Raw genomic sequence first — 26678 nt, 5'->3', positions numbered from 1 at the left:
CTCCTATAACCAATTACTTCTCAAGTACCGCTGAACTGAGAAATAACTCAAGTATTTCCTTGCCAGCTTCACTGACACTGACCTCATCAGCTGCGAGGTCACTGTGGTCACTTGATCACCTGTTTCCTGTCCCCAACCTCATCCCATGCTAACCCATTGCCCTCACAAGGCTCCACTTAATGTGCTAAACAAGTTACTATTTCTCTTCAAACCATTCATTACTTCCCCACTGTCCCCAAGAAAGAAAAGAAAAGGATGCTAAGGGACTCAAAAGGGCAGTGGTAAAGGAAAAACATGGCTGACCTTTATTGATTGCTATGTGCCAGGAATAGTTATATGGACAAGGGTTATATGGATTGCCATTTAAAATTCAAAATATCATCATCATCATTTGAATTTATAAATGAGGAAACAGGGACACAAAAGAGTTAAGTGACTTGATCAAGGGAAGAGATAATTAGTGGAACTAGGGGTTAGGCCTCCAACTTATAGAAATTCACAAGATGATTCTAAAATGTACCTGGAAAGAGGAGGATGAAAGTAGCCAAAATTACTTTTCAAAAGAATAAAGTGAGAGTTTTATCACTGCTTGATTCAAAACTCATAAATTATAAAACTACACTAATTAAGACAAAGTGATATGGCCTCTGGGTCTTGGAGAATCTGCGTCAAATATGCATGAGGGAATTTTTTTTCTTTTGGATGATGGAAAAGTTCTATACCTTGATTGCAGTGGCGATTGCACAATTGAAAACATTCTTGAACACTCACGGGTCTGCACACTGAAAAAGGAAAATTTTACTCTCTGTATATTACACTTAATAAAAAACATTCATACTTGACCTCAATGAGCATGGAACAAACCGGTTTACTATTGCAAATTAGGGTATTTATCCTGCAATTAATTCAATTCTCTTCTTCCTCTAGTATATCTTACCCTTTGTAACTGTAATAAGGAACATTTTCATAATTAAAAGTTGATGGTGACAGAGATTCTTTACTTGGCCAAACTTCAGTCAGGCTCCCCAACCTTCTCCTAGGCCCATCCGGCACTTCCTTGTAGGAGGCCATTTGGGCAAGAACCCTGCTCCATCCGTTTAACCAGAAGCGCCCCCACCCTCCATACCCAATCCCATTTCGCATCCTCCACCATCCCCCAGCCTCAGCCTGATCACCCTGGCCTGTCTTCAGCAGACAATCCTGTTGGGCCTGTTTAGCCAGAATCCCCCATACCCCCTGACGTTTCCCCTTAGTGCTTTTCCACCCACTGACTCCCACCCTGCTCCTTGGCCATAGACGCCCACGTGCCCATGCTGCACGCGGAGCATGGCATGCACTGGGAGCCCAATCTCCCCCCCCCCCCCGCCCCCCCCCCCACTGGAAAATCCCACTGCAGCGGGCCCTCTCCCTAGCAGGATGCTTCTGGGGGTAAGGTCTGCCTTCCCATCTTTGTCATGGGCTGTGGGAGGGGCCTCCAGTCCTGCGCTCTCCCGGAGCTGCAGCATCCATCTGCCAGGGATTCGCTCTAACGTGTCTTGGGGTCTGATCACAGGAGAGACACATCAGTCTCGGGGCAAGTGATGGAGGGTTAACCAGAGATGAGGCCAACAAGCAACGTATCTTCACCTTCGCTTGCTCCCTGTAGTCCACATTCTGTGGCTGGTCCCTCTAATTAGCTGCAGCAGGGGAGAGGTGGCAAAATCTAGACCTAGACCTCAATGGGTATGGCACAAACCAGTTTGCTAATTGTAAATTAGCTCAATTATCTTGCAATTAACTGAACTCTCTTCTCCCACTAGCATATCTTAGCCTGGCCGTGAGTTTTCTCAGCGTGTGCATCTAGGTCAGGCTGCCGTAGGGGAGGGCAGCCATCGGAGTCCTTATAATCAGCCAGCGTGCTCATTAACGTGCTTGGAGGGCTCCAAGGACGGTGTGCACTCAGAGCAATTCTTTTTTAAACCCCTCATCTTGTGGGAAGACCAGGCAATTAGGGAGTGCAAGTGAGGGGGATGGCTGAACCACGCTAAGCGCTGCCAGGCCCACTGACGCACGCAGGGGTAGACGCGAGGCCAGGGTGGGAGCCTCGTCCAGTGCACCTGTGGCCAGGAGGCCTGGGGGGGTGGGTAAGGTGAGGGCCACCACTTCGGTTGGAGGCCATGGTGGCTTTACTTTTTTTTTTTTTTAAGATTTATTTATTTTTTTTTTTATGATACACACACACAGAGAGAGAGAGAGAGAGAGAGAGAGAGAGAGAGAGGCAGAGACACAGGAGGAGGGAGAAGCAAGCTCCATGCCGGGAGCCCGACGCGGGACTCGATCCCGGGACTCCAGGATTGCGTCCTGGGCGGAAGGCAGGCGCCAAACCTCTCAGCCAGCCAGGGATCCCCGCCCTGGTGGCTTTAAGAGCTGACACACTCACTCACACGCCCACCCACCCCCACACGCACTCCTCCCCCCCATGAAATGGCCCATTTCACTCGGATGGAGTAGCATTTCATCTCTCCAAACGGCCAGATGATATCACAGAGCACACGTTTCTCTACAGCACTGAGGAGCAACGGCCCGCTTCTCCCACCCAGCTTCAATCGTGGGTGGAGCCGATGCCGCCGTGTTCTGCCCGAATCCCCACGGTACTCAACGTTGCCTCCGCAGACCGAGGACTAGTGCAAGCGATCGGGACTCTCCGGGTGAGGGTATTATGTGGCCACGTCAGCACCGGTGGCCACCTGGAGTGACGGGGAACAGTGCCAGGGAGAAGAACCTGACAGTTGTTTGGTACTGTCGCGCCCCCGCCCCGCCCCCTCCCGGAGCTCCCCAGCCGGGACAGCTGCGCACAGCGGTCTTCTGCCCGCGGACGTGCCCGTCGTGGTCTTCTTTCCCAAGGCATCCCCTTCCCCATACCGCTGCTTCTGGGGATGAGCTCCCAGATGAACCACTTGCACTCAGATCCTCTCCTCAGGGCACACTCCTGGGGAAAGCCAAGCTAAGACACAGCCAGTGTGGCCACGGCAGGTCTGGTCCATCCTGTGACAGGGTGGCAGATACCCCTGTCTGCCTGGTGACAAATACTCCGGGACGTGGGCTAAGGGGCTGCATCCGAATCACGCTCATGGTGTACAGGGCAGGTCTACGGTCGAGTGGTTCTCGAGCAGCAGAGGATGCTGCCGACCCCCCCCGCCCCCCGCCCCCGGCCGGGACTGTTTGGCAATATCCAGCCATTCCTGGTTATGGCAACCGAGGGTGAGGGCTATCGGCAAGCAGTGGATGGATGGTGCCGGGGAGGCTATGCTGCTGGATGGCCTGCAGCGTGCAGGCAGCCCCCACGCGACGCGTGTCCAGGTGCCCAGGTTCAGGCAATCCTGGCACGGTCCAGAGCACCAGAGCCAGGAGACCTGGCTGTGGGTGCCTTTCTCGTCTCTGAAAGGGGGATCATACATCTACCTGCCGAGATTCCGAGGAGCCTGGAGCTGAGGTAACTAGAGCGTGGAGTCGATCATCCCTTCCCTCGGCGGTGCCGACCTCGAGCCGAGTGCAGGCCGCCCGAGTCAGTGACCACACAAGGATGGAAGGGACGTCGCCTCTGCCCTCAGAGAACCCAGGGACAGGGTGAGCAGAAACGGTGCGCACGCTCGGCTCCTTTCCGGCGTGGTGGCTGGCCCTCACAGGGCGTGGGGCACGTGTGCTTGGGTGGAACAGCAGCGAGCAGGAGAGCAGGAGACTGACGTGCTTCTCCGAGGTCAGAGGTCAGGGCGGGACCTCTGAGGTGAAGAGGTGGAGAACGGCAGGGGCCTGAGCAGGGAGGGGCCTCTCTGCAGCAGCAGCAGCAGCAGCAGCAGCAGCAGGCTTTGGCTGGGGTGTGTGTGTGTGTGTGTGTGTGTCTGGAAGGGTCAGGCTGTCCGCGGCACGGTGACTGCGGTGACTGCGGTGACTGCGGCCGGAGCACAGACACGGGGGAAAGAGGGGAGAGAGATGAGCTGGGAGGGAAGGCAGGCGGCAGGCGGCCAGGGACCTATTCGCAGGCGGGGCGGGCAAGGCACGTAGGGCACCGACCCCGATGGCACCGGCGCCACCCGGAGAGCCAGGACCCCCTCAACCTCGAGCCCCGGGCCCCCTTGGTGGCCTCACCCCTGTCCGGGCCCTCCTCCTTCGCCGTGCTAAGAAGCCGGGAGTCCGCTCCCCGGGCCGGGAGCAGCCGCCCGGCAAAAGCCGCGGACTTCCTTATTTTCCAGGAGGAGAGCTGGATTACCGCATAGAAAAATAGGCTTTTGCCATCCAGTCTCGTACTTAGCCTCAATTCGGGCAAGTGGGGGTGGAAAAAAGAGAGACGGGGAGGATGTGTGAAAGAGTTAAGGAACTCAACTTGATTTCAAGCCCCCTTGAGGCGCTCCCCAAGTATCCATCTGCCCAAAGACAGTTGGTGGGCCGGCACAAAAGTATTCCCGTCTGTCCCCCATACAGGGCCATCTCTCAGGAGCTCTCCGGCGAAAAGTTGTCAATCCCCTTTCACTCGACCGAATCTACTATCCACACAGTTGTCATCATTGCCATTGGTCAAGATCCACACCGGTTGCATAGTTGTGCGGAGTTTGGGACTCCCACCCACTGGTCTTGGCTTCCTCACCTTTGTGAGACTTTTCTCTGAATATCTTGTATATCGCTATGTCTCCGGTCAATATCAAGAGACTCTTTTTTTTTTTTAAGATCTTTTATTTGTTTATTTATTCATGAGAGACAGACAGAGAGAGAGAGAGAGAGAGGCAGAGACACAGGCAGAGGGAGAAGCAGGCTCCATGCCGGGAGCCCGACCTGGGACTCGATCCCGGGACTCCAGGATCGCGCTCTGGGCCAAAGGCAGGCGCCAAACCGCTGAGCCACCCAGGGATCCCCCTCAAGAGACTGTTTTACATGAAACCTGTCCCCAAAGGCCCGCACATCTCAAGGCAGCGGAGGCAGTGGAAAAGGAGGGCCCATCAGTTACCTACGACCTAATCACCTTCCTCCAAATCCAGCCTTGGGATCCTGGCTGTGGTCTACAAGTCAGAGTGATCACTGAACTGCGCTGCCATCACCGGGACAATAGCTCTCAGCTCCATCCACGCGCAGGTCAGCTTCTGAAACCGATATTTATTTATTTATTTATTTATTTATTTATTTATTTATTTATTTATTTATTTATTTATTTATTTATTTATTTATTTATTTATTTATTTATTTATTTATTTATTTATTTCAAACCGATAGTTTAATCCCGAACTGTAATTCCCAGCCGGCGCGACTTGCCTCCGGCATCCTTTGCAAAACGCCCTTACTGTGCTACACAGGGAAGTAGGAGGTAAATACTGAAGTATCAGGAAGGCACGTTGATGCGCACATCCACATGACAACCACCAGGCAGGAGATCACTGGAAGATTCAAGGAGGGATTCTGACGCCTGCACCAAGTACAGCGAGCCTCCACGTAGGCAGGAGCCACACACGTGGACTCTGTGGGGTGTGTTCAAGTGGTGATGGGCACCAGGCGCAGCCCTGCCGTTCACGACAGGAGACTCAAACCGTGAACGATTGTGGGTGAAGCGCTGGCCAAGAAAAGAAAGGAACAGCTTCCAAGGCTTCCCCGAAGCCGCCTTCCTGCGCAAATTGGCGTGGACCGGGACCTTACGGGGTGTGTGTGGGGGGGGGGCGGGGGGGGAGTGCGTATTCCTCGGATCGGTTGCGTGCCTTGGGCGTTAAGTGTAAAGCAAGGGTCTGGCCCTGCCGCGGAGGTGGAGGTGCGGGCGGTGGGCCTCGTGGCCTGCAGGCGGAGGCCACAATAGGAGGAGGCCTAGGCCTGGAGGGCTAGGCCTGCAGCCCGCCCGCCCGCCCGTGGCCTGCAGAGAGCGCACGTGCGCACAAGCAGATGCTCCGGTGGGGGCGGGGAGGGGGGCGGAGGCAGGGGCACTGAGCCCGGGAGGGGGGCGGGGGGGCTCCCATCCACTTCCGGCCCAGCCCCCAGCGACTCCAGAGGCGGCGCCCTGGTGGCTCCAACACGTGTAGCTGTTTCCCCGAATCCCAGGTACGTTGCGTTGCGTGGTGCTTTCGTGGGGCGGGCTTCTGGCCGACCATTTGCAAGTCAGGCTGGTGGCTCCCGCTGTGCAGCTGCGGCGCTTGCGAGACGTGAGAGATGGAAGTAGAGTCCTCAAGGCGCTTGCGTTTTCTCTACTTTGTAGGGCCCCTTTTGCAGCACGATGCAGCAGGCCGTAGAACGAGCTCTGGACCGTGCGGACTATGTCATCGCGAGTGCCCAGCAGAGGCCTCCTAAAAGGAAATGCTCGTCGAGTGGGGCAGCCTCTCTGTTTGAAAAGCTCTATGACATCTACGTGGAAGAGTGTGGGAAAGAGCCCGAGGCTACGGAGGAACTGAGAAGCAACGCGAACTTGTTAGAGAAGCTGGTTAGGAGAGAGTCGTTGGCGTGTTTAGTGGTCAACCTACACCCAGGAGGGGAGGGATATTCGCTGATGCTGGAGGGGAAGCAGGGCTCCTGCTCGGAGACCATTCGGCTGCCTTACGAGGAAGGCGAGCTGCTCGAATACCTGGATGCTGAAGAGTTGCCTCCTGCCCTGGTGGATCTCCTGGAACAATCTCAGGTTAACATTTTCCACTGTGGGTGTGTCATAGCACAGGTACGGGACTACAGGCAGTGCAGCCACGGGGAGCCTGCCGGCTACCAGACCAGGCACGTTCTCCTGCGCCCCACGATGCAGACCTTAGCCTGCGACATGCAGTCCATAACCAGCGACGGCCAGCAGTGGACCGAGGAAGAGAAACTGTTGCTTGAGAGCCAGCTGATCTTGGCCACCGCCGAACCCCTGTGTCTTGACCCTTCTCTGTCAGTAGCCTGCGCTGCAAACAGGCTGCTCTATAACAAGCAGAAGATGAACACTCGCCCGATGAAAAGGAGCTTCAGGAGGTATTCCGCACCCTCTCTGACTCGCCAGCAGGAGCTGTCTCAATGCCCACCTCCTCCCGAGCTGGGACTATGGGCCTCTTGCAAAAAAAGCAGACAAAGCCAAGCCGGGCAGCGGTACGACCTCAAGATTTCTAAAGCAGGGAGCTGTGTGGATCTGTGGAAACGGAGGCCCTGTGACTTGGCCGTCCCTTCTGAAGTGGATGTGCAGAAATACGCCAGAGGGAAGAGGCCGGCCAGATGCCACGTCTCCCCTGCAGGGGTCTGGCCAGCCCCCGAGGTAAGAGACGATGGTGTGTTTGGCTATGAAGGCGGCCGTGAGCCTCAGACAACGGAGCCGGCCTCCACGCAGCCGCCGAGCAACCCACCTTTCTGTGGACAGAGAAGGCCCTGGCACAGAGCCGGCCGTGAGCGACCGACGTCTCCTCCGCGCTCGGCCACAGATGGCCGTCCGAACCGCGTCCCGCCCGAGTCCAAGGCTGACGCCGGGAGGCTAGTCGTTCGGCCGGAGGCGGTGGGCCAGCAGAAGGCCCGGGGCCCGGCCACCGCGTGGTCACCCGGCCCCAGCGGCTCAGCCGGCCCCGGCGGGCCTCCTCCCGGGAAACCAGCGCAACAGCCGACGACGACGACGACGACGACGACGACGACGGCGGCGGTGTCGGTTTGGTCTCCAGTCCTGGGGAAGGGCGTCAGACACCCACCTCTGCGCATCAGACTTCCCTGGAGCTCAGGAGAGAGCTGGCCAGGTGACAGTTTTCCTCCAGGGGAGGAGGCCAGCAGCTTCCTTCAGTCGCCACCTCCCGCTCCTGCTCCGGCGCCACCCAGTCTTTCCCAGAAACCCTCCGTGGGCCTGCCTGGAGTTAGCCCGCTTCCCGCAGCCGCCCTGTCCACCGGCAGCTCCTCGCAGGGGACCCTGGCGCCCAGGGTCCCTGCCGACTCCCAGCCGCCGCCCGGGGAAGCGATCCGAGTTCGCGCGCTTCCCGCGGCCGCCCTGGCCGCCCCGGTCTCGGCCTGGGCCGGGGCCTCGGCCTCGGCCAACTCCCAGCGGCCCTCTGGGGAGGCCGACTCCCCGCCGCCGCCGCCTGGGGACGCGATCCGAGTTCGCGCGCTTCCCGCGGCCGCCCCGGCCGCCGCCAGCTCCTCACAGAGGCCCCCGGCCGCCCGGGTCTCGGCCAAGTCCCAGCCGCCGCCTGGGGAAGCGATCCGAGTTCGCGCGCTCTCTGCAGCCGCCCTGGCCGCCGCCAGCTCCTCACAGAGGCCCCCGGCCACCCCGGCCACCCCGGCCACCCCGGCCTCGGCCAAGTCCCAGAAGTCCGCTGTGGAACTGATTCGAGTCAGCATGTTTCCTGCAGGCGCTTTGCCCACCGCCGGCTCCTCATCAAGAACCACGGCCACCCCGGTCACGGTCAAGTCCCAGAAATCCTCTGTGACTCAGGACGCTGGAGTTAGCAGGCTGCCCACGACCACCCTGTCCCCCGCCAGCTCCTCCCAGAGCAGCCCGGCCACCCCGGTCACGGCCACGTCCGCCGGCCGCAGCGTCGTCGTCCAAGCGGCGGGCCCTGGCGGCCGAGCCCAGGCTGTGGCGGGGGCCTGCAGCCCCAGGCAGGGCTCTACCGCCGGCTCCGCGGCTCCTGCGGCAAGTAAGCCCAGCAGCGCGCCCTCGGGAGCTCGGCCACCAGAGGCAGTGTCCTCTGCGCCGCCGGTCCGCGTTCAGTTTTTCTTAAAAAGCGCTTCAGGCCTCAGGCCAGTGACTCTCCTGGAGCTTCGGCAAGATTCGCTCCTTCTGAACGCCGGGCAGCAGCCAGAGCAGAAGGTCTATCAGCTGATTCCCCAGGACCGACTCCAGCAAGCCCTCACTCCCGGCCCTCCGCAGCCAGTGCCACAGGGGTCAAGTGCGCAAGGTGCGGCGAGTCCAAGAGCGGCCTCTTCTGCTCAGCCAGCCGTGCTCGTGAAGTTCGGTGCAGAAGGCAGTTTGCCGCAGCCCCAGGCAGCGGTGTCGGCGCTGGCACAGCTCGGCTCTGCAGAGAGCCAGAGAACACCCGGGCAGAGCCAGCCTCGTCCTCTGCAGGCACTGCAGCTGTCCCCTGCGTCGTCGTCGCAGCCCCAGCCCCAGCGCCAGCGCCAGCGCCAGCCCCCGCCCCGGGGTCAGCCCCAGCTGAAGCCCCGGCCCCAGTCTCACCCCCCAGCCCCAGCCCCAGCCCCAGCCCCAGCCCCAGCCTCAGTCCCAGCCCCAGCCCCAGCCTCAGCATCACCCCCAGCCCCAGCCCCAGAAGCAGGTACAACAACTGAGAATCTTGCAGGGCCCCAGCTGCAGCCTCAGCCCTAGTCCCAGCCCCAGCCCCAGCCTCAGCCCCAGCCTCAGTGTCAGCCCTCGCCCCAGCCCCAGCCCCAGCCCCAGCCCCAGCCTCAGTGTCAGCCCTTGCCCCAGCCCCAGCCTCAGTCCCAGCCCCAGCCCCAGCCCCAGCCCCAGGGTCAGCCCTAGCCCCAGCCCCAGCCTCAGCCCCAGCCCCAGTATCACCCCCAGCCCCGGTCTGACTCCCAGTCTCACCCCCAGCCTCAGCCCCAGCCCTAGCCTCAGCTCCGGAAGCAGGTACAACAGCTGAGAATCTTGCAGGGCCCTGCAGCTGTGACCATGGTAGCAGCCCAGATGCCTGGGCCACCTCAGGGCCAGCAGGCCGCAAGCCAGTCCAAAGGTAAAATGACCAGAGACCCGCCTTCCCCTCCCCAGTTCTGAGTCTTGCATTATTTTCTGTCTATTTTAAAAGCACCAGAGCGGGATCCCTGGGTGGCTCAGCGGTTTGGCGCCTGCCTTTGGCCCAGGGTGCGATCCTGGAGACCCGGGATCAAATCCCACGTCGGGCTCCCGGTGCATGGAGCCTGCTTCTCCCTCTGCCTGTGTCTCTGCCTCTCTCTCTCTGTGTGACTATCATAAATAAATAAAAATTTATAAAAAAAATAAATAAATAAAAGCACCAGAGCATCCACCCAGGTGACCTCCCGATTTTTGACTTCACGTTGGGTGGTTTTGGTGTTTTTGTTTTCCATAAGGTATCGGTATTTTACGGTGAGATGTCTAAACTCTACGGAAGCACAACCTCATGAGCGTTATGTAGAAACAAGGCAGCGATTTAAGAACCTGGGATTGTGTTGCTTTGTTGTTGTAGCTGTAGACTGAGTTCTCTTTAGGAGAATGTTCTGCGGTGTCCTCAGCTCCACACTAGGTTCAGTCTAAAGTCCTAAAGCTGAGGATCCCCGGGTGGCTCAGCGGTTTAGCGCCTGCCTTTGGCCCAGGGCGCGATCCTGGAGTCCCGGGATCGAGTCCCACGCCGGGCTCCTGGCGTGGAGCCTGCTTCTCCCTCCTCCTGTGTCTCTGCCCCTCTCTCTCTCTCTCTCTGTCTATCCTAAATAAATAAATAAATCTTAAAAAAAAATAAAGTCCTAAAGCCTATAATTTCTCGAAAACGATAAAACGACAACTAGCAGTCATTTAAACCTGGTATTTTTTTTTTTTTATCTGAAAACTTTTAGATGTGTTACAAACCCTGACCTGAAGTGTACGGGCTTCAGCGTTTTTTGAGTGTGCGGTTCAGCGATGCTGACTGGATTCACGTCGTTGCGTGAAGGACCTCTGGAATGGTTCTCCTCTTGCGAAAGCGAAACTCTATCCCCGCGGAGCAGCAGCTCCCCATTTCCCCATTTCCCCCTCTCCGCAGCCCGGGCACCCACCGTGCTCCGTTCTGGTTCCCGCAGCTGGACCGCCTCGGGTACCTGGGTGAAGCGGCATCGCGGGGCAGCCGTGTCCTTTGGTGACTGGCTCACTCCGCGCAGCCAGTAAGGGACGTCCTCAAGGTTCGCCCACGTTGTCGCGTGGGACGCCAAGGTCGTAGCTTTCTAAACATGGTTTCCCTGTGCATAGTCTGTGCTGAAGTGACCTATTAAATACCAGAGACAGCTTTGAGAGGAATGGCCTTGGTGTGTGCTCTAAAAGGTCTGTGCACGGTGTGGTCACTGCAGTTTTTACAAAGGCGTTTTGAGAGAAGAGGTGACGCCCACCGAGAGGTGATGTGCTTGTCAGGCCTGTGTGGAGGATGTGGGAGACCTCCCAATGGGCAGCGTGGCTCAGGGGCGCCCTGCTTGGTGGTGGCCCCGGGCTGCTGCTTTAGCATCAGTGCCCCCCAGTCCCCGCGCCCCCTCAGGCCCCGCAGAGCTCAGCCCCTCTCCTCCAGGTGCAAGCTGGCCTTGAAAAGGCACTTGTGGGATGTCTCGCTTCCTCCCTGTACAGTCGTTGACTTGCTTTAGAACTGCAGGTTATTTGCGGGCGCTAAACAGCTAAGCGTTCGAAAATGAGCTTGCTTTATTTGCTCTTCAAGTGTCGGCAACCTCTCTGTCAGGTTCCGAAGCGGAATCCACCCGTTTCTTTCTCTCTTTTTTTAATATATTTTTTTTATTGGAGTTCAGTTTGCCAACATACAGCATAACACTCAGTGCTCATCCCATCAAGTGCCCCCCTCAGTGCCCGTCACCCAGTCACCCCCGCCCACCTCCCTTTCCTCCCACTCATTTTCTCTCCTTTCCCCTTTATTCCCTTCCACCCGTGTTTCTTTCTCCCTGTCTCTTCCTGGTGGCCATCAGTTGTTCAGCAGCCCCGGCTCCCCCGTGTCTGTCTGTCCCCGCTTGCTTGTCTCAGTGGGGCTCAAGATATCCCTGAAGTTCTTGCTGTTTCCCCTTTCTTTTTTTGGAGGTGTAGTTCACCTAAGCGCCGAGTAACCGGTTTCAGGCGTACAGCTGAGTGGCATTGACTATGCTTCCAGCGCTCTGGGACCGCCAGCTCCAGTTCCAGAACAGTTTCGTCACCCCAAAGAAAGCTCTGGAGCCAGGAAGCCCTGGCTGCCCATCCTCCCCTCCCCCAGCCCCGGAAACACCAGTTTGCTTCCTGTGTCTGTGGACTTCCCTGTTGTAGATATTTGCTGATGATGGCATCAGATGGCACGTGACCTTCCTTGCCTGGCCTGTCTCACTGGGCATAAGGTGTTTGAGGTTCGCCTGTGGTGTAACGCGTATCGGGCTTTGTTCGTTCTAGTCGGGCCGAAGAACGTTCCCTGGCGTGCATATAGCACATTGTGTCTACCCGTTGTTCATTGGTGGACGTGTAGGTTGCTTCCACCTCTTGGCCATTGTGAGTACCGTTGGCTAGGAGCGTTGGTGTACATGTAGTTTCTTGAGAGCTTCTCATATTTCATTCCATTACGGTTTTCTAAGGGGCACCCTGTCGCCAGATAATGTGTTTTTCTATGTACACATGCATGCTGCCTGCCTTTTGCCCTAGGAGAAAAGGGAGGTGTTGCCTGGCAGCCCAAAAGAGATGAACAAAGAGGCAGGGAACTGGTGCTTCCTGCTTGATCAACCCCGACTGTCCTGGGCCTGCTGTCCCAGCCCCGGTAAGGGGGGATTTCGACCAACTTCAAGAAATGAGTCAGCTCTGCCACGTGCGTGACGCTGAGCCTGCTAGGGCCCTTAGGTAACCCGTCCCGGACATCGTTGTGCATGTGCCTGCACTTTTCACGAGTGAGCCAGTGTAATGACCGCTCGGTAAGAGGAATCAACCGGACACCTGCACTGCGAATCTCACCTGATTTGATGTAGTTCTTTCCTTTTGCCCTCTCGGTACTGGTGACCCTTGAACAGTGTGGGGGTTAGGGGCGCCGAGTCCCCACGAGGTCAAAAAGTCTGTATCTCTTGCCTAACCAAAAAGTTAACTCCTCATAGCCTACTGCTGACCAGAAGCTTTGCCGATCATGCAAACACTCGACTGACATGCGTTTTGTTTATTATTGGTAGTATATGCTGTGTTCTTACAATAAACTATGTTAGAGATAACAAAATATCATGCAAATTATTAGGAGGACAGAATACATGTACCGTAGTCTACGGTATTTCTCGAAAAAATATGCATATAATGGACTTGAGAGACGTAAATCTATGTTGTTTAGGGTTCAGTTATGCTACAGGGAGACATAGGTGAACTTGGCCTTGAGTCATGTGGCGCTTCCTTCCCAGGCCAGTAAATAAATTCAGCTTTGTGTGACATTACCATTGTGGTATATGGTCATTTCCTTTTAATCATCCCATCAGTATTGGTAATTTGATGCCACTGCCACACGGATGAATAGGAAGGGGTAAGCACCCTTGATGTAAAATCCCACAGTATATTTATTCACTCACCTGTGTACGGAGGACTTCTCACATACCTGGTAATGTGTTAGGCCTCAGCTGGGATGAGAATACAGATACCAAAGTAAAGAAAAATGGCTCTTTAGAATCTGGTTTTATTTATAACTCATGTCATTTCATCCTTTAGCAATTTATGCTACATTCCCAGTAAATAAAGCCTCAATAAAACAATGCAGGGTACATATGCAAAGATGAGTACATAATAAATAGATTGGGGAACAGAAGGCTCGAGATTTTAGTGCCTTGTCACCCTATCACGAGTAGAACACAGACCACAACTTGGTAGAGGTAAGTTTCCAGATAGAAATGTATTGCCCCTCCCCCGCCCCTGAAGTCCAGAGATGTGTATCTGCACAGATAATGTGTACTTACCTCATAAATGATAAGTTAAAATAAAAATATTTCATCCCATTCTCAATTTCTATTTTGAGAAAATCTTAGGAACATTCACTTCTCCTAAGAAACTTTTGTTTTCCTACAGGTAACTGAACATGTTAGGGGCCTTGCTAGATAGGGTGTCTCCAGGGTCCTGTTCCCACTTCTCCCACCTTCCAACCGATACCAGTCCTGTCTTTGGTTTTGTTGTGTGCTGCCTCCTGAAATAGCATCCCGGCCACCCATTCATTAGTGGAAGCCGAGTTTCTTCTCACTACTAAGGATGAGGACGTCCTTGACAATCTCAGTAGTGTTTCAAGTATATATCTTTTTCCATAAAATAATCCTTCATCTGCAGAACTTCGGTATTTCATCTACAGGATAAATGTACTTAGCTGTTTTATTTTTTAATGCTTTCATTTTTTTTAAAGATTTTATTTATTTATTCATGAGAGACACAGAGAGAGAGAGAGGCAGAGACACAGGCAGAGGGAGAAGCAGGCTCCACACAGGGAGCCTGACATGGGACTCGATCCAAGGTCTCCAGGATCACACCCCGGGCTGCAGGTGGCGCTAAACCGCTGCCACCAGGCCTGCCCTACTTAGCTGTTTTAATTGTATCTTGAGAAACACGTAGGCTATAAAATTCAGGATTTCTTCCCACTCAGTCCTTGCAAGGACTGTCTAAGGAAGGTACAGTTATTGATGAGGAAACAAGGCATTGGGAGCTAAAGGTCACCTACCTATCAAGGATCAGCCCAGATTTGGACCTAAGCCTTTGGGGTAAGAGACCATGTCCTTTCTCACACTGCCCTCTCAGCTGCCTCACTGAGGACAAGACAAAGACCCATCCACAGTGGGCTCAGCATATGTTTGGAGAGACCCCAAGACGTACAGATGAAGTGACAGATTACAGCCTATCATTTAACTATGTGTTGGTGCCATCTCTGCCATAGGTTGGAACCAACTGAAAGAGATTCAGAGTCAGACTGTTGGACATCAATATATTCTCTTTGAAAGTGACACTAATATGTTAGAAAATGTAATTTAGATGTGGGCCAAGCAAGTTTCATAATACTGCTCCCTGGTAGTAGGAACATTCTTCTAGTCCCAGGCGGGCTGGAGAACTGCAGACCCCTCTCCCCAGGCCTGGCCTTCTCACCTGGGAGAATGGAGTGGGCAGAGCAAGGCTAATTTTACTCTATCTCATAAAAGCAAGACAACAGGTGATGATCAAGCTTGCTTAAATTGTACATAGCGGCCAGATTATTTAATGATTATCACAGCAGCCCACCAAGGAGCTGCTTACAAGACATGCATTATTCATTTAATCCTCAAAATGACCCTATTGGTGGTTAGTGTTGTAAACTCCATTTTCAAGTGAGACAGCTGAGAGGATACTGTAACTAATCTAGCTAAGGGAGGAGCCAAGATTTGAATCTAGATAGCCTGGTTCCAGAACCCATAATCTTAACCATTAAGCTGGAGCTGCTTAATAAATTTACAGGGTCAGACTGGGAATAACTAGGGCTAGATATAACCGCTGTTTATAAAGCTATTTTCATAGAAAAATACTCATAAATCAGGGGTGCCTGGGTGGCTCAGTTGGTTAAATATCTGCCTTTGGCTCAGATCCTGATCTCAGGGTCCTGGGATCGAACCCCACGTGGGGCTCCCTACTCAGTGGGACATCTGCTTTTCCCTCTCCCTCTGTCCTTCCCCACTCCCTGCCCTGCTCATGCACTCTCTCTCAAATGAATGAAATCTTTTTAAAAATACTTATAAATCATACTTAGAAGATGACCTTATCGTACAGTGGGACTTTCTCCACATAAAGGTCAAAGATGATCTACCACCCTGGAGTTGCCAGTTATCTGCTATAGTGAAATGAGCATAATTATCCCAAAGTGACCTCATTCTGGTTTGCTGGGAGCAGGGTGGAGGAAGCTTCCACTGAAGGATTTCTGATGGGGCAGCATGTCACCAAAACAGGCTCTGGTGAGAACTGGGAAGGGTACGAGACTTCCCCTGCCTGCAAACCAACAAGTGAGTCTGCTTTATTTTTTTTTTTTTTTTTTAAATTTTTTATTTATTTATGATAGTCACACAGAGAGAAAGAGGGAGGCAGAGACACAGGCAGAGGAAGAAGCAGGCTCCATGCACCGGGAGCCCGACGTGGGATTCGATCCTGGGTCTCCAGGATCGCGCCCTGGGCCAAAGGCAGGCGCTAAACCGCTGCGCCACCCAGGGATCCCAGTGAGTCTGCTTTAATCTCTTAGATGCTGGCAGAAATCACAAGAACATTGGGTCAAAGGCAAAGGATTTTATTACCCGTAGCACGACAGGCAGCATGTGCTTCATGTTTGCGTTGGTTCTCTTGCCCCGCCACGTCCCACTGGGGCAACTCGGAGACAGGCCCAAGTGGATGCTGCACATGCAGTGGAGGTGTGTCATAGGGGAGGAACCAAGCTTAGGAAATACCAGGATCTTAAAGAGAGCTGCAAGCAAACCTGCCCAATTTTTGCCCTAAAGGGAGACATTATGATACCAGTCAACAAATTTTTCTTTGGCTCCATATGGAGACACAATCTCTGTCTCCTAAGGCTGTTCATTACACAAATTTCCTTGGAAAGTTATCTCAGAATAAAAGCTGTCAGTGCCTCTGTTCACAAAATGTGCAGAAACAAGGGAAACCCAGGAAAAGTGTCTCCCAGCAGACCTCAGGTGCTGATGGCTTAAATTCTGAGACAACTCCTTTAAATATCTAGTGTCTAGCTCCAGACTGCATGGCACCCAAGCAGTTTGTGTATCCCTTCCTTGATAAAATTGTTTTCTCATGCTTGTTCTAAAGAAGAGCAATAATGATGCAGGTCCCTCTATTGGAACGTGAACCCACACTGTGTATCTAGGAAAGTATGGTGGCACTGGTACTCTCCTCTGCTGGATGATGGGAGGAAAGGGATCCATGCCTTCTCTCCTCTTGCTATCCTGGCCTTGTAAGTTTTTCTCTCTCCCAATAAAGCTAGTAGCTGAATTTGTTTCAAGCTCTGGTATATGACAGGCGAGACCCAAATGGTCTCAATACAGTAGATAAAGAAAAATAACCAGACATCTTAAGAGTTCCCAGCAGCCAGAGGAGAAAGATCAAACAGGACAGACACCCAGCAAAAACAGAATTGCTACAGAAGACAGATAACGATTAAAAAAATAAAACTAGGATTTAAAGAGATTCACGTATAGTATCAGGGTGATCAACTGTCCCAGTTTGCCTGGGACTGAGTGTTCCAGGGATGTGACCCTTTCGGTGCTAAAGCCAGGACAGTGCTCGGCAAACCAGGGTAAGTTGGTCATCCTATACATGCACACCTCTTCCCACACGTACAAACTCTCTGAAATTGGATGCTGTGGTTTCAAACTTAAGGAAACATCAGATGGGGATGCCTGGGTGGCTCGATCAGTTAAGCATTCAACTCTTGATTTCGGCTCAGGTCATGATCTCAGGGTCCTGGGATGGAGCCCCACATGGGGCTCTGCTCTGAGCCTGGAGTCTGTTTGAGATTCTCTCTCTCCCTCTGCCTCCACTCATTCTCGCTCGCTCTCTAAATAAATAGATAGATAGATAAATAGATAGATAGATAGATAGATAAATAAAAAATAAATAAATAAATAAATAAATAAATAAATAAATAAATAAATAAAATCTTAAAAAAAAAAAAGATACGGGGCACCTGAGTGGCTAGGTTGATTAAGTATCTGCCTTCGGCTCAGAGCATGATCCCAGAGTGCTGGGATCAAGCCCCATGTCGGGCTCCCTGCTCAGTGGGGAGCCTGCTTCTCCCTGTCCTTCCTGCTCATTCTCTCTCTTGCTATCTCTCAAATAAAATATTTTTAAAAAAACAAACATAGTTTTTAAAAAAATATATACATCAGATGAATTAAAGAAGAGGATGGCTACTCTTGGAGCTAGAATTAGTAAGAAGAAATATCTCAAAGTATAATATCTCAAAATGCAAAAAATGTGGAGCTTATAGGGAAAAACTAAGAGTCTTGGTGGAGGACAGATCTAGGAGACATAACAAGCAAAAATAGGCCATCAATAAGGAGAGGGAACTGCTGGAGGAGAAGTATAATTAGGCAAATAAATGAAAATTTCCTTGAACAAAACAAAGGCCCAAGTTTGCAGGCTGAAAAAGTACACCAAGTTTCCAGTAGGTTCCATGAGAATCATAGTAGGTAATCTACAAATTATAGCTGATTAACTACCTGTGCAAACAAGTACCAGTTCCCTCCCTTTCACCTAACACAGAGGAGCAGATTATACTTCCGAGCTCCTGACTTAGGGTTGGTTGTGCTTCACTTGGGTCAATGGACGTAATACAAGCAGAAGCCTGAATTTTACCTGCACAGTGGGTTCACCATTGTCAACCTCAAAAATGAAAAACCAGTTATTTTACTAGCCAAATTAGTTTATTGAGGAATAACAGAACAATTGCACTTTGGAACATACAAGCCAAAATGAGTCTAAGAAAAAATGAAAACAAACCCAAACATACAAGCCATGGTGAACCCTAGGTAAGCCCAAGGAGATGAAGGGAAGGTCAGCTTTTCTTAGTTTTTTTTTTTTTTTTTATGGTGGTTGGAATTTTTCTTAAGTTTATTTATTTAAGGGATCTCTACACCCAACTTGGGGCTCAAACCCACAACCCCAAGATCAGGAGTCACATGCTCTTCAGACTGAGCCAGGCATCCCTTTTATTAGGTTTTAAGAGAAAGTGGGGAGGGCTGTTTTAAACAGAAGTTCCCTGGAGAACAAGAGTTTCAGGTTGTGGTGATTTCTCATTGGCTACAAGCCCTGGTTAGTGCTGTTGCTGAGACAGGAAGGGAACTTACTTCTCTTTGGTTAAAGCAAAAGATGAAAACCCTGTGTGCAAAATGTCTTCCCTAGTCAAGGTAATTCCTACCTTCCTTCTTGCTGCTGGTTATGCAGGCTGTAATGGATGGTACATGCATGAGAGCTCTCCCTTTATTTTTTTAAGGATCATTTTAAAAAAATGATTTTAAGTAATCATGTGAGTTTGGGGCTCAAACTCACAACCCCCCCTGCGATCAAGAATTACACACCACAGCTGAGCCAGTCAGGCGTGCCCAGAGCTCCCCCTTCAGGGCCTCTCAACCTCATTTTATTTTTTTTTTTATTTATTTTTTATTTTTTTAAAGATTTTTATTTATTTATTCATGATAGTCACAGAGAGAGAGAGAGAGGCAGAGACACAGGCAGAGGGAGAAGCAGGCTCCATGCACTGGGAGCCCGATGTGGGATTCGATCCCGGGTCTCCAGGATCGCGCCCTGGGCCAAAGGCAGGCGCCAAACCGCTGCACCACCCAGGGATCCCTCAACCTCATTTTAAATGAAGCTTCCTTTATTTTCACATCCTCCCCTTCTGCTTTCTGCCAGGAGGAGAGCATGCTTTGGGACGCTCCTGATTCAAGGAGGATGAGAAATACATCAAGCCGACCTGAGCCCAACCTGAATGTCAGAGTCAAGCCCATCCTAGATTTGTAGATGTGTGAGTAACCGAGAATTATAATTTAATGCCAATGAGATTTTTGTGGTAGTTACATAGCATCATTCTGGCAATAGCTGATATACATACTTAGGCATACCTTGGTGAAATTCTAAGTCTCAAGAATAAAAGATAAATCTTTTTTTTAAAGATTTTATTGGCCGAAGCGTGATCCTGGAGTCCCAGGATCAAGTCCCACGTCGGGCTCCCTGCATGGAGCCTGCTTCTCCCTCTGCCTGGTCTCTCCCTCTCTCTCTGTGTGTGTCTCTCATTAATAAAATAAATAAAATCTTTAAAAAAAAAGATTTTATTTATTCGGGCAGCCCGGATGGCTCAGCAGTTTAGAGCCGCCTTCAGCCCAGGGCCTGATCCTGGAGACCCAGGATTGAGTCCCGCATCGGGCTCCCTGCATGGAGCCTGCTTCTCCCTCTGCCTGTGTCTCTGCCTCTCTCTCTCTCTCTCTCTCTCTCTCTCTCTCTCTCTCTCATGAATGAATAAAATTTATTTATTTTTGAATGAATGAAGATTTTATTTATTCATGAGAGAGAAAGAGAGTCAGAGACACAGGCAGAGGGACAGGCAGGCTCCATGCAAGAAACCCGATGTGGTACTCGAACCCGGGATCCCAGGATCACACCCTGAGTCAAAGGCAGACGTTCAACTGCTGAGCCACCCAGGCATCCCTAAAAGATAAATCTTAAATTTCCACTCAGAAAGAGTAAGTTTTCTACAAATAGAAAATAAGATGAGTGTTGGACTTCTCTAATACAACATACAAAGTCCTAGAAGACAGAAGATGTTGAAATAATATCTAGACTTTCAAGAGTGCAGGACTACCATCCCAGAACCCTATATACAGCCAGAATTTCATTCGTCCATCAACAAAAAAAGGTAAATGAAATTTTTTTTTCATTTTTTAAGAATTAAAAAATGTTAACAACCACATGACCTATTTGAGACCAAATGACGAATGAACAAATGACGAATGAACAAAAACAGAGGCCTCAAGTATTAAAGTTTAAATGGATAATGATTAGATGTCTGAGAATAAGTAATATGTGGTTTCATCTAAATCAATCATAAATGAACATCTTGGAATATGTAATATGAGTACTAGATAAGGATTTTTTGGTAAGGATTCTTAAAAGAAGTTGCTGCAATGGTAATTTTAATAATAATCTAGAACTAAACTATTTCGGGGTCACTTAGGCATTGATGTGGTAAACATAGAGATAGGGTGGAGAAAGAACATTTGAAATTTGTCAACTAAGGCCAGTGGGGGGAGGAAAGTTAAAATAGTCTAACAATCTCATCTTCTTGGAGTAGGGTTGCAAGGAAAAAACCTGTCTTGGTGACAAAAGAGTTGAGGGGTCTGTCTTGGTGAGAAAAGAGTTGAGGGGTCTGGTTTTCAAATAATGGTAAAAAAAAAATATCCAATTAAGAATACCAGAGAATAAAAAAAAAAAAAGAATACCAGAGAATAAATTGCCATTAAAAGAATGGAAAAGTGCAATGGCATTTCTAAATTAACAAGGACAAAAAAGAACAGGCAGCAACTTCGCAAAAGCAAAAGGAAAGGAAAAGAACCATCAAAAGTAAAATGATGCAACATAAATACAACATGGAACAATAAAATCAAGCATATCAATCATTTTAGTAAATGCAAATGATCAGAAATGTCAAAATGAGTCTAAGAAAAAATGAAAACAAACCCAAACATAAAATCATTTATAAGAAATACGAGATAGCAAGCCAATGCCATAAAAACCAGAAATGACAATATTACTATCAGGAAAGGATGGAGTGAAAAAAAAAAAAAAAGGAAAGGATGGAGTAGAGGTGCCCGGGTGGCTCAGTGGTTGAGCGTCTGCCTTTGGCTCAGGGCATGATCCCAGGATCTGGGATCAAGTCCCACATCAGGCTCCCTGCGAGGGGCCTGCTTCTCCCTCTGCCTATGTCTCTGCCTCTCTATGTCTCTCATGAATAAATAAATAAATCTTAAAAAAAAAAAAAGGAAATGGGGGGAAAGAAATGAAAGAATCTCCAAGGGCCGAAGAGGGACATTGTGGAACAGTTGAAGGCACAGTTCAAGAAACAAGTGTCAAAAAAAAAACAAAAAAAGAAAAGAAAAGAAAAAAAAACAAGTGTCAAAAACTGGTATGTTGGGACGCCTGAGTGGCTCAGCGGTTGAGTGTCTGCCTTCAGCTCAAGGCGTGATCCTGGAGTCCCAGATTGAGTCCCACATCGGGCTCCCTGCATGGAGCCTGCTTCTCCCTCTGCCTGTGTCTCTGCCTCTCTGTCTCTGTCTCCCATGAATAAATGAATAAAATCTTTAAAAAAAAACTGGTATGTCTTGAGCAACACAGCAGCTAAATATGTAAAGAAGAGAGCCTAGGATTGAGTCTGGAAGGGTGCCAATGTTTCTGGGTTGGAAAGAGATAAAGTTCAGATGGGAGCCTGAGGAATGACCAAGGAAGTAGAGGAAGAACAGGAATGTGGGCAATGGTAATTTCTGGAAGTCTCAGCCAATATACAGGTAAAGGTGACCCTAGCAACAGTGGTTGGGCAGACTCCACCCATGGCTGGCTCCAGGGTCAGAGAAGATAGGACCTGGGTGACAATAGCCCCTTCCCCACAGGGTGGCTAGGGGAGACCACGGCCTTTCCACACAACTGCAGCTGCAGTTTGTAGCAGAGTGTGATGGAAACACAGCGCAGAATTAGGTTCTTTTATCTAAATGGAGTGGCATTAAGAAAGGAGCAGCCATCTGGTGTATGGGTGACACTGTGCAACATACCGATATGTCCACATAAAAAGAGAGTGCCCATGATTTCCCATCAAAAGATCTATTTAACTTCCTGAGACTTAAAAAGGCAGTCCATGTTAAGATAATGTCATGTTTTGGGGTGCCTGGGTAGCCCCGTCAGTTAAGCATCCGCCTTTGGCTCAGGTCATGATCCCAAGATCCTGGGATGGAGCCCTGCATCAGGGTCCCTGCTCAGTGAGGAGTCTGCTTCTCCCTCTCCCTCTGCTGCTGCCCCTGCTGGTGCTCTCTGTCTCCAATAAATAAATAAATCTTTTTTAAAAAAAGATAATGTGAGGTTTCTGACCCACTAAAAATCCCCTCTTCCCTTCTTTAACTAATTGGGAATCTATACTTATTGTTAAGTCCTAGCAATGATTTTAGGGACTTTTTAGTAAAATCTATAGGAAATATAACTGGTTAATATGACAAATACAGGTCAAATCTCATTTCTGTGCCATAAACTGTGCAGAGCTTTGATTTTTCAGACATGGACATCTGTGGCAATTAGATTATTTTTCAAACAACACTCTCACTAAGCATAGTGACTGTCCCTTTCAACACACACACATACACACATAAAGAAACAGAGAGAGAGAGGAGGGCTTTCTTTTCTGGAACAGCCAGTAAACTATGAAAAAAATGCACTGCACAAAATACAGACATGAAGTGGATGCCACTGCGACCTTGGATTTCTACCTCTTTCTAATCTTCCAGGTGTTCCTGGTGTTTTCACTGTGTAGGAAACTGGGGTGGGGGGATGAAATGTAGCTGGCCTGATTCTAACAGGAGGAGGGAAGTCAAAGAGGAGCTGGTGTCCCAGACACCTCTTCCCCCTGGTGGGGGAGCTGGGGAGATATTATTAAAGTGGACAAACTTGCAACCAGGAGATGAAAAAGTTCCGAAGAGTGAAAGCACAGCATATTGACTGTAGTCAATAATACTGTATTACAGACTTCAAAATCGCTAAGAGATTCGATCTTAAATATTCTCACTACAAAAAAGAAATAATTATTACATGACATGACAGAGGTATTAGCTAAAGCTATGGTGGTCATCACACTGCAATACATAAATGTATCAAATCAACACATTGTACACCTTAAACTTAACATGTTATATAGCAATTATGTCTCAATTTAAGAAAAATGTTCAAAAAAAAACAAAAAAAAGAAAAGAAAAGAAAAAAGAAAAATGTTCAAAAATGGATAACAGCATCCACTCTGGAATTTATCTTAAGAAGAAACAAATAAGATCAGGATCTAGAGCCATCCTACCCAAAGTGTGGTCCCCCGACCAGCAGCATGGGCACCAATGACAGCCAGTTAGAAATGCAGACTCTCTGGTCCCATCGCAGACCTACTGAATCCGAATCTGCATTTTGCCAAGATCACCAATAAGTCTGCCAAGTGCTGCTGCAGAAAATCTCCTGGTTAGCTAATAAAGAACACAGAGTCTTGGGATTGCTAAAGCAGGATGCAGCCTGGACCGTTGTGTTTTTACCAAGTTCCTCAGGTGGCCCCAACATCAGCCAAAATTTGAACATGAGTGCAAGGAGAGCTGCACTGTTAATACAGCAGCCACAAGCCATGAACCACGAGCCACATGCAGTTACTGACAGTTAAACTATAATTGCTTAAAATTGAACAAAATTAAAAATTCAGTCGCACTGGCTGTATTTCAGTGCTCCAGAGCCACTCTATTAGGCAGCATGGGTATCACATTTCCATCCTTGCAGAAAGTTCTGTTGGACAGCACTGGCCTCACAGGTTTTTCTCAATCTTGACTACACATTAGAATCACTGGCCATAGTTTGCTATTGTTCTGAGTTTGTTTTAAATTTAAATGCAGAATGTTTATTTTAGGCCTCATCCTTGCAGGCATTTTATCTTCAGGGTAACCTGACCTAGCATTTTCTAGTCAGAACACCATAAGGAAAGCTATGACCTTGATCTTGAGAAGACCTCACAGATTACCTGCTCAGATGATCATGTGAGATATTGTCATTTAAGTTTGCTCAAGTCCAGGTTACTGTGCCAAAGTTTACATAGGTAACTTGGTGGATGTGATATTTCTTCATTTTCCCTTTTATTAACTGAAAAGATCACATTAAAGCACTAAGAAAACTTTACAAGTTTTCATACCCCTTACCTATCTGCCTACAGAATCTGATTTTTCACAGGCCACCCCAGCCTGGCTGCTCAAGAGGTTTACAACAATCACAAGACTGTATCTCTCTAGATCAGCCCCCACCGCCAACCTGCACAATATACAGAAATATCTCCAAATGCCCCTCTTCCAGCTCCTTAGTTTCCGGTATTCTGCACATATTTTCACACAAATGTAAATCCTTCGGCCTCCGCTCCTACAAGGAGATTGGTACCCCCTAGAGACCCTAGGCTGCTATAGTGATGTCCTTTGCTGCTTCTGATTCATAGACATGCCTCCATTTCACACTCAAAGAATCTCCAAGAGTCACTCAACTAGGTTATTTGAGTAGAGTAGTTCTTTATGGAGATTTGCATGGTGGGGCACTTATATGTGCTAGATCTTCTTGTCCTGGCCCAAGCTCCTAGAAGGTCAAGTCGACATTCCACGACATGGAAACATCTTTCCGCTGACCTACCGCTCCCTAACGAAGTGTGCATTTGGATTCTCCTTCCTTTAGGGGTAAGGAGTGGCCCTCATTCTCAATGCAGCTCAGTCCTAATGGTGGGAGAGGACCAATGGCCCTACATGGCTAGTCACTGTCCTTATCAGGGCTGGGACTAGGATGAGGCAGTTGAGGCACTCACTCTCTGGGCCAAACAAGAGCAGGTAAATTTTTGATACTGTGCTCACTCTAGATTTATATATTTTTGCCTTAATTCTGATTTTTGAAAATATACATTAAATTACTTTTGTCTTGATTACTGAAGTTTGTTTGCGCTGTTAAATTTTGTGCAGGTGCCTCACTCACCTCATTGTAGTTCCAAGCCTTGATCCTCTCCATCAGACTCCTCTGTCCCTCATTTATTTATTTTTTTTATTTTTATTTTTTAATTTACGATAGTCACACACAGAGAGAGAGAGAGAGAGAGAGGCAGAGACACAGGCAGAGGGAGAAGCAGGCTCCATGCACTGGGAGCCCGACGTGGGATTTGATCCCGGGTCTCCAGGATCGCGCCCTGGGCCAAAGGCAGGCGCCAAACCGCTGCGCCACCCAGGGATCCCTGTCCCTCATTTAATAGAGCCTGGACAGGCCTACTGCTCATGCCATCACGTCACACTTAGTATAAATCCTGAATGGTACCCCTTTTAGGTGCCCTGAGCTACACACAGATGATTGCTACCTAGTTGTAATCACGCTATTCACCATTTGTTGTATTATGCTTAATTTTCATAAATATTTTTTTCATAAACAATTTTCCTTGTTTCTAGATTGCCTTAATTGCCTCTTTTGACAGCTGGAAGATAGTCTACACAGCCAATGCACTATACTTAACTATTCTATTATTGGGGATTCAGGTTAGTTTCCATTTCTCATTCATTAATGAGCCTTTAGGTCTGCAAAGAAGCAAAGTATTAAGGTAGAGGCTTGAGTGGGAGGGAAACCACTCTGCCAAATCAAGTTGGAGGCTTTTTGGATGTCGTTTTGGAGTTTGGGGATTCTTTTTGTCCGCCTGCTTTCTGGTGGGCTGCAAAGAGGAGAAGAGAGTTAAGCAAAAGTTGGAGCCCATGTCGGAAGAAACAGTGGAGGGGCACTGGAAGGAGCTGCATGCTATGAAATGGAAGGTATCCACTATGTGGAGCTACAGGGAAACCCCACTGTTGCTGCCATGTTTTCAGTAACCGTCTGAACTGACAGTGGGAACTGATGCAGAGAAGCACAGAAGGGCACTGCAGCACAGTATTTTGCATGTATACAAAAGGAGCCACGGAACAGATCAATTCCATGTAACAAAGGCAAGGACGGGATTTATGTCAGATAAAGAGGAGAGAGAAAAAAAAAAACCAGCAGACATTTGTAAATGGTGACATTTGCTTTCTTTACCCTAGCATCGCTTCCAAGGCTAATCAGCTGGCAATGAACCGGAGGAGCCGGCACAGGTGCCTAGCGACGGAACGCCAGGAGGAACGCACCTGCGGTCAAGACCAGGCCGCTGCAGGTCTCTGGCTGCAGCTTGGAAGAGCCCACTCTGGGAACCACGGGGCATGGCAGGAAGGGGTGGGGAGGGGTTGTTGCAGGATTTAGGCAAGTATTGGGGGATTCTAAGGAGAGTTTAAGGAAGTGGGGACATGTTCTGAATTACTTGTCAAGAGGCGGAAGCAATATAGTCATCAGGTGACCTCATTTTTATTTAAGAGGTGGGAAAATTGAGAAAAGGCTACAACTGTCGTTGGTAAAGGAGCAGCAGTGAGTCTCATTGCTCAGAGGTGGGGGATCATTAATCATTTTCCTGGTTGAGGAGAGGCCTTGTCTCTGTCTAGTTCCCAAAGTGGTCACAGAGTGGCCTTCCCTGGACATTATCTTCTGTGAATGCTATTTATCATCAGCTGGGAACATCACGCCCAAGCTGCCAGCAGGGCTGTTTTTCACTCTCGTCCCTCTTTTAGGCCAAGGACAGACTAAATCAGCCTGCAGGATGTTTTTTGTTTTATTTATTCATAAGAGACACACAGAGAGAGGCAGAGACACAGGCAGAGGGAGAAGGAGGCTCCTTGTGGGGAGCCCACTGTGGGACTCAATCCCAGGACCCCAGGATTGCAACCTGAGCTGAAGG

At 49.9% G+C, this 26678-nt stretch overlaps 1 protein-coding gene across 1 annotated transcript; it reads left to right on the top strand.

Moving 5' to 3' along the window:
- Positions 1–5968: 5968 nt before the first annotated feature.
- Positions 5969–26149, top strand: LOC119878098 (transcription factor SPT20 homolog). Its single transcript, XM_038588771.1, has 4 exons — positions 5969–6051; positions 6206–9056; positions 10656–10773; positions 25954–26149. The coding sequence occupies exons 2-4, from the start codon at positions 6224–6226 to the stop codon at positions 26147–26149; spliced, it is 3147 nt and encodes a 1048-aa protein (XP_038444699.1). The 5' UTR covers positions 5969–6051; positions 6206–6223.
- The last annotated feature ends 529 nt before the right edge of the window (positions 26150–26678 follow it).

Source organism: Canis lupus, chromosome X, assembly GCF_011100685.1.
Source record: "Canis lupus familiaris isolate Mischka breed German Shepherd chromosome X, alternate assembly UU_Cfam_GSD_1.0, whole genome shotgun sequence".
NCBI lineage: Eukaryota > Metazoa > Chordata > Mammalia > Carnivora > Canidae > Canis > Canis lupus.
The sequence above is the reverse complement of the archived record's forward strand: the minus strand, read 5'-3'. Positions and strand labels throughout refer to the sequence as shown.